This window comes from Nerophis lumbriciformis, linkage group LG07, assembly GCF_033978685.3.
Source record: "Nerophis lumbriciformis linkage group LG07, RoL_Nlum_v2.1, whole genome shotgun sequence".
Lineage (NCBI taxonomy): Eukaryota > Metazoa > Chordata > Actinopteri > Syngnathiformes > Syngnathidae > Nerophis > Nerophis lumbriciformis.
In genome coordinates, this window is record NC_084554.2 from 5687501 (window position 1) to 5701184 (window position 13684).

Genomic DNA, 13684 nt, shown 5'->3' on the forward strand with positions numbered 1-13684 from the left:
CGACATTTATAAACCCTCGGTGACACTTTTTTAAATAGATTCAATCTTGCACGTGGAAAGTTGAAGTGAGGGCTTTAGTTGCGGCGCATGGACTTCATTTATAAGTAAAGGTAAGACCATAATAACGTTTTTTTTAATTAAATGTGCTTTTTTGTGTGCTACAGTTTGTATGTGTAAAGTTAAAGTTAAGTTAAAGTAGCAATGATTGTCACACACACACTAGGTGTAATGAAATTTGTCGTCTGCATTCGACCCATCCCCTTGATCACCCCCTGGGAGGTGAGGGGAGCAGTGGGCAGCAGCGGCGCCGCGCCCGGGAATCATTTTTGGTGATTTAACCCCCAATTCCAAGCCTTGATGCTGAGTGCCAAGCAGGGAAGAATGCTGGTATGAGCTTTTAAACATAACCCGTTAACTGCTGCCAATCAAATGGTGAATAAGATACTCTTTAGGGTTCATATGTTTGTAAATCTGACTGTGATGAAGTCAGTTCCTCACTGCACTTTACTGATCCTACCATAATTGCATAAACTCTAGTTTTAAATGTAATACATTACTTTTTTTTTCCATCCCCTCTTCTATTTTTCAGACAACAGCCATAATAAACATGAGCTGTCCAAGAAAGGCTTCGATAACCCAGCATGCAAGGAGCAAGGAGAAGTGCAGAAAACCCCGGAGAAACCAAAGACTGCCGAGGCAACAAGTGGCCAACAGGATGAGAGGGATGGTGCAGGGCCAGAGAAGCAAGAAAATGACGGTATAACATGATGTCACTTTTCCTCATTCAATACCCAGTATTGGCATTATCAAGAGATTTTTCCTGTTCTTGTGTCTTTAAAAAAATGCACTCCCATGTGATAAGGTCCTGTTGGTCAATCAGAAAATTACTTCTACACTGCAAAAACTGAAATCTAAGTAAGATGAAATATCTCAAATAAGGGTGATATTTGCTTATTTTCTAATCTTCTAAGCAGATTTTATGTTAGTGTTTTACTTGTTTTAAGTGTTTTGGTCCTAAATGATCTCAGTAAGATATTACAGCTTGTTGCTGAGATTTGATGACCTATATTGAGTAAAACATGCTTGAAACTAGAATATCAAGTGTTGCAAAGCTGTGTCATCAACACTCACAAGTATAAAACTACTTTTTTATAGTAATCATTTCTTATTTCAAGCATGAACAAGAAAAATCATGATAATAATGTCAAGATAATGGTACTAGCATTTACTTCATTTAAGAATATTTTTCAACATATTGAGCAAAAAGGTCTCTTTTTCAGTGGCGTAGTGGTTAGAGACCGGGTTTTTATCTGCTCCGCCGCTCCCAGTCTGTGGAACGCTCTCCCTGACCACCTGAGGGCACCACAGACTGTGGATGCTTTTAAAAAAATCTTAAAAACTCTTCTTTTTTTTAAAAAAAGCCTTTTTTTTTTTTTTAGCTATTTGGCTGTTCTAGTTTTTATTTGTATGTATTTTGTATTATCTTTTTATTTGATCTTTTTAAAACACTGCAGCACTTTGAGGTTGTTTACTCAATGTAAAGTGCTTTTTACAAATAAATCTGTTATTATTAGGGCCCGCATGGCCCATTGCATAAGGACTCCCACAGGGAGTCCTTATGCAATGGGACATAAGGACCTATTGTTTTTCTAAGGTTTTATTATTATTATTATTATTATTCCGCCGCCTCTTTGAGCACTAATTTGACCCACTTAACATGCTTCAAAACTCACCATATTTGACCCACACATCAGGACCTGCGAAAATTGCCTTTTAATAAAAAAACCGAACCCCAAAACTCAAAATTGCGCTCTAGCGCCCCCTAGGGAAAAAAAACTAGACTGCCTATATCTCCCACTAGGAAGGTTGGAGAGACATGAAACAAAAACTTCTATGTAGGTCTGACTTATACCTAGTTTTCATAATTGTATATCCTCAGGCAAAAATCAACAGGAAGTTGGCAATTCCCCCTTCAAGACAAAAAAGTACTAAAAACAGTCACTTTTGCCTCTTTGAGCTCTAATTTGACCCTCTTAACATGCTTCAAAACTCACCATATTTGACCCACACATCAGGACCTGCGAAAATTGCCTTTTAATAAAAAAAACGAACCCCAAAACTCAAAATTGCGCTCTAGCGCCCCCTAGGGAAAAAAAACTAGACTGCCTATATCTCCCACTAGGAAGGTCGGAGAGACATGAAACAAAAACTTCTATGTAGGTCTGACTTATACCTAGTTTTCATAATTGTATATCCTCGGGCAAAAATCAACAGGAAGTTGGCAATTCCCCCTTCAAGACAAAAAAGTACTAAAAACAGTCACTTTTGCCTCTTTGAGCTCTAATTTGACCCCCTTAACATGCTTCAAAACTCACCAAACTGAACACACACATCAGGACTGGCTAAAACTGTGATCTAATGAAAAAACCTAACCCCAAATCTAAAAATTGTGCTCTACCGCAATTTTTTTATAAAACGCAGAAAAAACTGCTCCTCGGAAGAACAAAATGACAAAACTGCCTGTAACTCCCACTGGGTAGGTCGGAGAGACATGAAACAAAAAAAAAAAAACACTCTATGTAGGTCTCACTTAGACCTACATTTTATAAATTGACAACCCCCAGCAAAAATCAACAGGAAGTTTGCTATTCCCCCTTCAAAACAAATTTTTTGTAAAAACCGGTCACCTTCCTTCAAAAACGATCTCCTCTGAGCGCGTTTGTCGTTTCGCCTTCAAACTAACACAGGAGAGAGATTGAACCCTTGTGATTACAATGACAGAAGCGCTTTTTTTCTAACTGCTCCGGTTTTGATTTTATGACCCTTCAAAGACCCGCTGCGCTGATGCTGCTGCGCTGCGGTTTTTTTTAAGATGGCTGCTTAAAAGCAGGAAGCACCAACGTGCCCACACAATGCAGACAAGGTAGGTACACTAGACAAAAGTCTTGGGACACTTCAGACTAAAAGTAGACAAAAGTATTGGGACACTTATGACTATCACTGGACAAAAGTATTGGGACATTTAGGACTAGCACCTGCCAAATACGCGGGCCCGACCAACGCTGCTTGCAGCTTTAATTATTATTATTATTATTATTAGAGTGTCCGCCCTGAGATGGGTAGGTTGTGAGTTCAAACCCTGGCCGAGTCATACCAAAGACTATAAAAATGGGACCCATTACCTCCCTGCCTGGCACTCAGCATCAAGGGTTGAAATTGGGGGTTAAATCACCAAAAATGATTCCCGGGCGTGGCCCACTGCTCCCCTCACCTCCCAGGGGGTGAACAAGGGGACGGGTCAAATAGAGAGGACAAATTTCACCACACCTAGTGTGTGTGTGTGACAATCATTGGTACTTTAACTTTTTTTTTTCTACCAAGAAAAGTGCACTTGTTATTAGTGAGAATATACTTATTTTAAGGTACTTTTTTTTTAAAGTAATCATTTCTTATTTCGAGCATGAAATAAAAAAAATCATGACTTTGACACAATTGTGTCTCATAATTAAAACAGATGACAGCCAAATGGACTTTGCTGTTTTATTTTCAATGAAACAATAGAAAAGACAGTTAATATTTAAATATTTCACATTTCTAACAATTTTGAACAGAAATAGTTCATGCACATTCAGATAAATTCTTCAAATAATAATGAATTTTTACAATTTTACAATTTAATTAATTTGACAATCAAAAACATTTTGGCCGGGGGCCGGGCTGTGTATATGTGCACTAATTGACTGAAAGAGCACGCACTTGGCGCGATGATGTCATGTTATCCATGGAAAAATGCATTTTTAGACAATATGATTTGCCTGAGCGGCTAGTCCAGGGGTCGGCAACCCAAAATGTTGAAAGAGCCATATTGGACCAAAACTACAAAAACAAATCTGTCTGGAGCCGCAAAAAAATTAAAAGCCATATTACATACAGATAGTGTGTCATGGAATTAAGAGGACTTAAAGGAAACTAAATGAGCTCAAATATAGCTACAAATGAGGCATAATGATGCAATATGTACATATAGCTAGCCTAAATAGCCTGTTAGCATCGATTAGCTCGCAGTCACGCAGTGACCAAATATGTCTAATTAGCACTCCACACAAGTCAATAACATCAACAAAACTCACCTCTGTGGAAAGTTTGGTGGACAAAATGAGAAAGAAAAATAAGTGGCATAAAACACGTCCTAGAAAGTCGGAGAAAGTTATACATGTAAACAAACTACGGTGAGTTCAAGGACCGCCAAAATTAGTAGGACAAAACGGCGCTCGCCAAATACTCGAATCAGTGAAGCGTGTTTAATTTAAACAGTGTGCTTTGCAACAATTAGGGAGGTTTGTGTCATGTTTGTCCTCCTACAGAAACCATATTAAAACAAAAATAGATTTTTTTCCCCCTCATCTTTTTCCATTTTTCATACATTTTTTGGAAAAGCTCCAGAGAGCCACTAGGGCGGCGCTAAAGATAGAGCCGCGGGTTGCCGACCCCTGGGCTAGGAGACCCCGAGAGTAACAAGCGCTTGTCTTGTTTTCTTTCTTTCCATTGTTTTTGAACACTGACTTTTTGCAGTGTAGAAAAGGCACTGAAAATGAAAAACAAGGAATTATAAGGTTTAAGAGCGTCTTTGAAATCCACAGTCTAATGCAAGGGGGGGGTCAAAGTTATTTTAGCTCAGGGGTCACATGGAGGCAAGTCTATTCCCACGCAGGCCGGACTGGTAAAATCATGGCATGATCATTAAAAAATAAAGACAACCTCAAAATTTGTTTTTTTTTGTTTTACTTTGGTCAAAAATAGAACAAGCGTATCCTTAATATGTTAATATTAAAACTAGGGATGTCCGATAATGGCTTTTTTTTGCTGATATCCGATATTCCGATATTGTCCAACTCTTAATTACCGATTCCGATATCAACCGATATATACAGTCGTGGATTTAACACATTATCATGCCAAATTTGGTTGTAAGTGTCAACAGCCATACAGGTCACACTGAGGGTGGCCGTATAAACAACTTTAACACTGTCACAAATATGCGCCACACTGTGAACCCACACCAAACAAGAATGACAAACACATTTCGGGAGAACATCCGCACCGTAACACAACATAAACACAACAGAACAAATACCCAGAATCCAGCACTAACTCTTCCGGGACGCTACAATATACACCCCCCGCTACTCCCCAGCCCCCTTCAACCTCAACTAGTTGTAGTGGGGATTATCTCAGGTTAGAGCATGTCCCAAATTCCAAGCTGCTGTTTTGAGGCATGTTAAAAAAAAATCATGCACTTTGTGACTTCAATAATAAATATGGCAGTGCCATGTTGGCACTTTTTTCCATAACATTAATTGATTTATTTTGGAAAAACCTTGTTACATTGTTTAATGCATCCAGCGGGGGCATCACAACAAAATTAGGTATAATAATGACTGTATATATCAGTATCGGTTGATATCGGAATCGGTAATTAAGAGTTGGACAATATCGGATATTGTCAAAAAAAAAGCCATTATCGGACATCTCTAATTAAAACTAATCCTCTTGTCAAAACACTTCAAGTTACTTGAAACTTCTGAGGAAACATTTTGGTGGAGTTTCAAAAACCCCACGAAGAACACAATGAACTTAGACTTTGAATACGATGATTTGAAAAATCCTTTTCAACCTATATTCAGTTGAATAGACTTCAAAGACAAGATATTTAACGTTCAAACTGGAAAATTTAGTTAATTAAAAAAAAAATATTAGCTCATTTGGAATTAAATGCCTGCAACATGTTTCACAAAAGCTGGCACAAGTGGCAAAAAAGACTGAGAAAGTCGAGGAATGCTCATCAAATAGTTATTTGGAACATCCCACAGGTGAACAGGCTAATTGGGAACAGGTGGGCGCCATGATTGGGTGTAAAAACAGCCTCCATGAAATGCTCAGTCGTTCACAAACAAGGACGGCGGCGAGGGTCACCACTTTGTCAACAAATGCCTGAGAAAATTGTTTAAGGAACAACATTTCTCAACCAGCTACTGCAAGAAATTTAGGGATTTTAGTATCTACGGTCCATAAAATTAAAAGGTTCAGAGAATCTGGAGAAGGCTGAAAACCAACATTAAATGCCCGTGACCTTCGATCCCTCAGGCTGCATCAAAAAGCGACATCGGTGTGTAAAGGATATCACCACATGGGCTCAGGAACACTTCATAAAACAACTGTCAGTAACTACCACTCCTCTTGACAACATTGCTGCAGTTCAGCTAAATGTGTTGGTATTTCTGACATTGACTTGTTTCTTCAGCATTGTCCACACATTTAAGTCAGGACTTTGGGAAGGCCATTCCAAAACCTTTCCATTCATTTTTTTTTTCCACAAAGATATATTATTTCAGGCAATTGTAAAAAAAAATTGCATGTTTGGTTTAGGAAATGTGTTTAAATAGCTGTCATATTAAGGATGACAGTTACACTGTCATTTTGAGTAAAAAAAACAAAACTACTTTTTGTCTTTACAAACCTTACAAAAGATATTTTTTTATAGTAAAACTCACAAACAAGTTAAAGTCGTTTATCAACAACACCCAGAGACGCCGCCGGCTTCGCTGGGCCCGAGCTCATCTAAGATGGACTGATTTCTGAGTTCTGTTGTCTGACGAGTCCTCATTTCAAATAGTTTTTGGAAACTGTGGACGTCCTGTCCTCCGGACCAAAGTGGAAAAGAACCATCCGGACTTATATATAAGTTCAAAAGCCAGCATCATCATCATATTACAAATAATACTCTTGGCAAAAACGAATTGACGCAGTTTCAAAAACACCATGAAGAACTTTGTCTCAGTGTTTTTACGAAGTCATTGCACTTCAAGCACTTCCTGTTTAGCATTCTCATGTTGACAGATCCCTGCGATGAGGTGGCGACTTGTCCAGGGTGTACCCCGCCTTCCGCCCGATTGTAGCTGAGATAGGCTCCAGCGCCCCCCCGCGACCCCAAAGGGAATAAGCGGTAGAAAATGGATGGATGGATGGATGTTGACAGATCATTAGAGACGTGTTTGGTAACGCAATCGAGTGTTTCCTCAAACCACCGCATTGGTGACATTCACAACTGCCGCAACACATTCATTGATCGTCATTCCAATATTGCAAGTATATTATAATCAAGACAATTGTCCCCAAAAAAAATGGTAGATTTAGGCATAAAATAAAATAGAACAAACGCAACAAATGTAGAAACACACATTTTTACAATGGAATTCAGGGTGCACATCGTGCATTCAACCAATTGCGAGTGCTGCACGGGACTCTGACTACAAAGAGGATGGTCGCGTTGACTTAAGTCTTTGCATCTTGCCATTTCATTATTTTATCCGTTGAGTTGTTAATATACAATAAAATAAGGTATTGTGTGTCGCCACAGAATTAGGAAACAGTGTGATGTGTAACTTGAATTGCAGCATCTAGTGGACACATTTAGAACAGCAGTTTATTTCGTTAAAAAAAAAATTGCAGTTCATTTGTATTTTTTAGCAAACTCATCTTGTGGGCCGGGTTGAACCTGTTTGGTGGGCCTGATGCGGCCCGCGGGCCCGAGAGTCCAGTCCATAGTGGATCTAACATAATAGTGTGAGAGTCCAGTCCATAGTGGATCTAACATAATAGTGAGAGTCCAGGCCATAGTGGATCTAGCATAATAGTGAGAGTCCAGTCCATAGTGGATCTAACATAATAGTGAGAGTCCAGGCCATAGTGGATCTAGCATAATAGTGAGAGTCCAGTCCATAGTGGATCTAGCATAATAGTGAGAGTCCAGTCCATAGTTGATCTAACATAATAGTGAGAGTCCAGTCCATAGTGGATCTAACATAATAATGAGAGTCCAGTCCATAGTGGATCTAACATAATAGTGAGAGTCCAGTCCATAGTGGATGTAACATAATAGTGAGTCCAGTCCATAGTGGATCTAACATAATAGTGAGAGTCCAGTCCATAGTGGATCTAACATAATAGTGTGAGAGTCCAGTCCATAGTGGATCTAACATAATAGTGAGAGTCCAGTCCATAGTGGATCTAACATAATAGTGAGAGTCCAGTCCATTGTGGATCTAACATAATAGTGAGAGTCCAGTCCATAGTGGATCTAACATAATAGTGAGAGTCCAGTCCATAGGGGATCCAACATAATAGTGAGAGTCCAGTCCATAGTGGATCTAACATAATAGTGAGAGTCCAGTCCATAGTGGATCTAACATAATAGTGTGAGAGTCCAGTCCATAGTGGATCTAACATAATAGTGAGAGTCCAGTCCATAGTGGACCTATCATAATAGTGAGAGTCCAGTCCATAGTGGATCAAACATAATAGTGAGAGTCCAGTCCATAGTGGATTTAGCATAATAGTGAGAGAGTCCAGTCCATAGTGGATCTAACACAATAGTGAGAGTCCAGTCCATAGTGGATCTAACATAATAGTGAGAGTCCAGTCCATAGTGGATCTAACATAATAGTGTGAGAGTCCAGTCCATAGTGGATCTAACATAATAGTGAGAGTCCAGTCCATAGTGGATCTAACATAATAGTGAGAGTCCAGTCCATAGTGGATCTAACATAATAGTGGGAGTCCAGTCCATAGTGGATCTAACATAATAGTGAGAGTCCAGTCCATTGTGGATCTAACATAATAGTGAGAGTCCAGTCCATAGTGGATCTAACATTATAGTGAGAGTCCAGTCCATAGTGGATCTAACATAATAGTGTGAGAGTCCAGTCCATAGTGGATCTAACATAATAGTGAGAGTCCAGTCCATTGTGGATCTAACATAATAGTGAGAGAGTCCAGTCCATAGTGGATCTAACATAATAGTGAGAGTCCAGTCCATAGTGGATCTAACATAATAGTGTGAGAGTCCAGTCCATAGTGGATCTAACATAATAGTGAGAGTCCAGTCCATTGTGGATCTAACATAATAGAGAGAGTCCAGTCCATAGTGGATCCAACATAATAGTGAGAGTCCGGTCCATAGTGGATCTAACATAATAGTGAGAGTCCAGTCCATAGTGGATCTAACATAATAGTGAGAGTCCAGTCCATAGTGGATCTAACATAATAGTGAGAGTCCAGTCCATAGTGGATCTAACATAATAGTGTGAGAGTCCAGTCCATAGTGGATCTAACATAATAGTGAGAGTCCAGTCCATAGTGGATCCAACATAATAGTGAGAGTCCAGTCCATAGTGGATCTAACATAATAGTGAGAGTCCAGTCCATAGTGGATCTAACATAATAGTGAGAGTCCAGTCCATAGTGGATCTAACATAATAGTGAGAGTCCAGTCCATAGTGGATCTAACATAATAGTGAGAGTCCAGTCCATAGTGGAGCTAGTATAATAGTGAGAGTCCAGTCCATAGTGGATCTAACATAATAGTGAGAGTCCAGTCCATAGTGGAGCTAGTATAATAGTGAGAGTCCAGTCCATAGTGGATCTAACATAATAGTGAGAGTCCAGTCCATAGTGGAGCTAGTATAATAGTGAGAGTCCAGTCCATAGTGGATCTAACATAATAGTGTGAGAGTCCAGTCCATAGTGGATCTAACATAATAGTGAGAGTCCAGTCCATTGTGGATCAAACATAATAGTGAGAGTCCAGTCCATAGTGGATCTAACATAATAGTGTGAGAGTCCAGTACATAGTGGATCTAACATAATAGTGAGAGTCCAGTCCACAGTGGATCTAACATAATAGTGTGAGAGTCCAGTCCATAGTGGATCTAACATAATAGTGAGAGTCCAGTCCACAGTGGATCTAGCATAATAGTGAGAGTCCAGTCCACAGTGGATCTAACATAATAGTGAGAGTCCAGTCCATAGTGGATCCAACATAATAGTGAGAGTCCAGTCCATTGTGGATCTAACATAATAGTGAGAGTCCAGTCCACAGTGGATCTAACATAATAGTGTGAGAGTCCAGTCCATAGTGGATCTAGCATAATAGTGAGAGTCCAGTCCACAGTGGATCTAACATAATAGTGAGAGTCCAGTCCATAGTGGATCTAACATAATAGTGAGAGTCCAGTCCATAGTGGATCTAACATAATAGTGAGAGTCCAGTCCACAGTGGATCTAACATAATAGTGTGAGAGTCCAGTCCATAGTGGATCTAACATAATAGTGAGAGTCCAGTCCATAGTGGATCTAACATAATAGTGTGAGAGTCCAGTCCATAGTGGATCTAACATAATAGTGAGAGTCCAGTCCATAGTGGATCTAACATAATAGTGAGAGTCCAGTCCATAGTGGATCTAACATAATAGTGAGAGTCCAGTCCATAGTGGATCTAACATAATAGTGTGAGAGTCCAGTCCATAGTGGATCTAACATAATAGTGAGAGTCCAGTCCATTGTGGATCTAACATAATATTGAGAGTCCAGTCCATAGTGGATCTAACATAATAGTGAGAGTCCAGTACATAGTGGATCTAACATAATAGTGAGAGTCCAGTCCATAGTGGATCTAACATAATAGTGAGAGTCCAGTCCATAGTGGATCTAACATAATAATGACAGTCCAGTCCATAGTGGATCTAACATAATAGTGAAAGTCCAGTCCATAGTGGATCTAACATAATAGTGAGAGTCCAGTCCATAGTGGATCCAACATAATAGTGAGAGTCCAGTCCATAGTGGATCTAACATAATAGTGAGAGTCCAGTCCATTGTGGATCTAACATAATAGTGAGAGAGTCCAGTCCATAGTGGATCTAACATAATAGTGAGAGTCCAGTCCATTGTGGATCTAACATAATAGTGGGAGTCCAGTCCATAGTGGATCTAACATAATAGTGTGAGAGTCCAGTCCATAGTGGATCTAACATAATAGTGAGAGTCCAGTCCACAGTGGATCTAGCATAATAGTGAGAGTCCAGTCCACAGTGGATCTAACATAATAGTGAGAGTCCAGTCCATAGTGGATCCAACATAATAGTGAGAGTCCAGTCCATTGTGGATCTAACATAATAGTGAGAGTCCAGTCCACAGTGGATCTAACATAATAGTGTGAGAGTCCAGTCCATAGTGGATCTAGCATAATAGTGAGAGTCCAGTCCACAGTGGATCTAACATAATAGTGAGAGTCCAGTCCATAGTGGATCTAACATAATAGTGAGAGTCCAGTCCATAGTGGATCTAACATAATAGTGAGAGTCCAGTCCACAGTGGATCTAACATAATAGTGTGAGAGTCCAGTCCATAGTGGATCTAACATAATAGTGAGAGTCCAGTCCATAGTGGATCTAACATAATAGTGTGAGAGTCCAGTCCATAGTGGATCTAACATAATAGTGAGAGTCCAGTCCATAGTGGATCTAACATAATAGTGAGAGTCCAGTCCATAGTGGATCTAACATAATAGTGAGAGTCCAGTCCATAGTGGATCTAACATAATAGTGTGAGAGTCCAGTCCATAGTGGATCTAACATAATAGTGAGAGTCCAGTCCATTGTGGATCTAACATAATAGTGAGAGTCCAGTCCATAGTGGATCTAACATAATAGTGAGAGTCCAGTCCACAGTGGATCTAACATAATAGTGTGAGAGTCCAGTCCATAGTGGATCTAACATAATAGTGAGAGTCCAGTCCATAGTGAATCTAACATAATAGTGAGAGTCCAGTCCATAGTGGATCTAACTTAATAGTGTGAGAGTCCAGTCCATAGTGGATCTAACATAATAGTGTGAGAGTCCAGTCCATAGTGGATCTAACATAATAGTGAGAGTCCAGTCCATAGTGGATCTAACACAATAGTGAGAGTCAGTGAGAGTACCTTTGACACCCCTGGTCTAGTTCGACAAAATGTTTAATTATCATAACCAAAAATGGTTTACACTGTCGAATGAGCACTATTAAGTAATAATAATAATAATAATAGATTTTATTTGTAAAATTGAGTAAACAACCTCAAAGTGCTACAGTGTATTAAAAATAAATAAAAATAAAAAGATAATAAAAAAATAAAATAAAATAAAAACCAGAACAGCCAAATAGCTAAAACTAGTATGCATATATCTAAAAAAAAAAAAGGCTTTTTTTTAAAAAAAAAAAAGAAGGGTTTTTAGGCCGTTTTTAAAAGCGTCCACAGTCTGTGGTGCCCTCAGGTGGTCAGGGAGAGCGTTCCACAGACCGGGAGCGGCGGAGCAGAAAGCCCGGTCTCCCATTGTTCGTAGCTTTGTCCTCGGATGTTGGAGGAGGTTAGCCTGTCGTACTATTGTTGTACCCAATCCCTGGTATTTGTGTTGTTGTACCTCCATCACATCGTTATTTTGTCAACACTGTTTAGGCCAGCCGTTCTTCGAGGCGGAACCAGCAGGCCTGGTGAAGGGTGTGTGTATCCAGAACCTAGTCAAGGTCTTCGGCAGTAGCCCCAGACCTGCTGTGAACGGCCTCACCCTCAGCTTCTTTGAGAACCAGATCACTGCCTTCCTCGGCCACAATGGCGCTGGCAAAACCACCACCATGTACGTGTCACACCAATCCTGTGCCCTTTACACTGATAATGTTTATTTACCCGACTCCTTTCTTTCTGTCTCCCGAGGTCCATCCTGACTGGTATGTTCCCTCCCACGTCAGGCACCGCTACCATTTACGGGAAAGACATCCGCACAGAAATGGACAGCATTCGCTCGTCTCTTGGAATGTGCCCACAGCACAACACCCTGTTTCAATAGTAGGAAGCTTACATTCTGTACACTTTCCTACAGACACTTACATACACGTACAGTCCTGGTCAAAAGTTGTAAAAGAACATGATGTCATGGCTGTCTTGAGTTTCCAATAATTTCTACAACTCCTATTTTTTTGTGATAAAGTAATTGGAGCACGTACTTGTTGGTCACAAAAAACATTCATGAAGTTTGCTTCTTTTAATGAATTTATTATGGGTCTACTGAAAACCTCCAACTCCTACTACGTGTCTCATCCCGGCTGCTGCTAATACAGGCCACAGGTGTATCCAGATAACAAGGCCCACCTTGGCCATCTACGCACCTGTCGCTGTCTTCGAGCCCGGTCCTGGCCCACCCAGTTCCGCGGCAGGCCCGCAGGCCACGCCCCCCCCCCCCCCCCCCCCCCTCCACAAACATATCTTACGTGGTATTGTCAATATTAAAATAATTGTAAAAAGAATAATGAAATAAAATATTTGAACTCACAATTTGTACACTGCAAAAAGTCAGTGTTTAAAAACAAGGGGGGAAAAAATACAAAAATTGAACTAAGCAAAATTATCTGCCAATAGAACAAAAAAAAATTGGCTTGTCAAGACTTTCCAAAACAAGTAAAATTAGCTAACCCCAAAGTACCTTAAAATAAGTATATTCTCACTAATAACAAGTGCACTTTTCTTGGTAGAAAAAAAAACTAGGTGTGGTGAAATGTGTCCTCTCTATTTGACCCGTCCCCTTGTTCACCCCCTGGGAGGTGAGGGGAGCAGTGGGCCACGCCCGGGAATCATTTTTGGTGATTTAACCCCCAATTCCAACCCTTGATGCTGAGTGCCAAGCAGGGAGGTAATGGCTCCCATTTTTATAGTCTTTGGTATGACTCGGCCGGGGTTTGAACTCACAACCTACCCATCTCAGGGCGGACACTCTAATAATAATAATAATAATAATAATAATAATAATAATAATA

General features: G+C 39.9%; 1 protein-coding gene across 2 annotated transcripts in view; it reads left to right on the forward strand.

The window, feature by feature from the left end:
- The window catches only part of LOC133609869 (retinal-specific phospholipid-transporting ATPase ABCA4-like), a 600088-nt gene that overhangs the window by 131164 nt on the left and 455240 nt on the right, over window positions 1–13684 (forward strand). For both annotated transcript variants that reach the window (XR_012050540.1, XM_061965894.2), the window contains exons 19-21: window positions 590–757; window positions 12333–12510; window positions 12588–12719. Coding sequence is in view for 1 of the 2 variants with exons in the window: in XM_061965894.2 (XP_061821878.2) it covers window positions 590–757; window positions 12333–12510; window positions 12588–12719 (478 nt within the window). In the remaining variant the exon portion in view is untranslated. The remainder of the gene's footprint in view (window positions 1–589; window positions 758–12332; window positions 12511–12587; window positions 12720–13684) is intronic.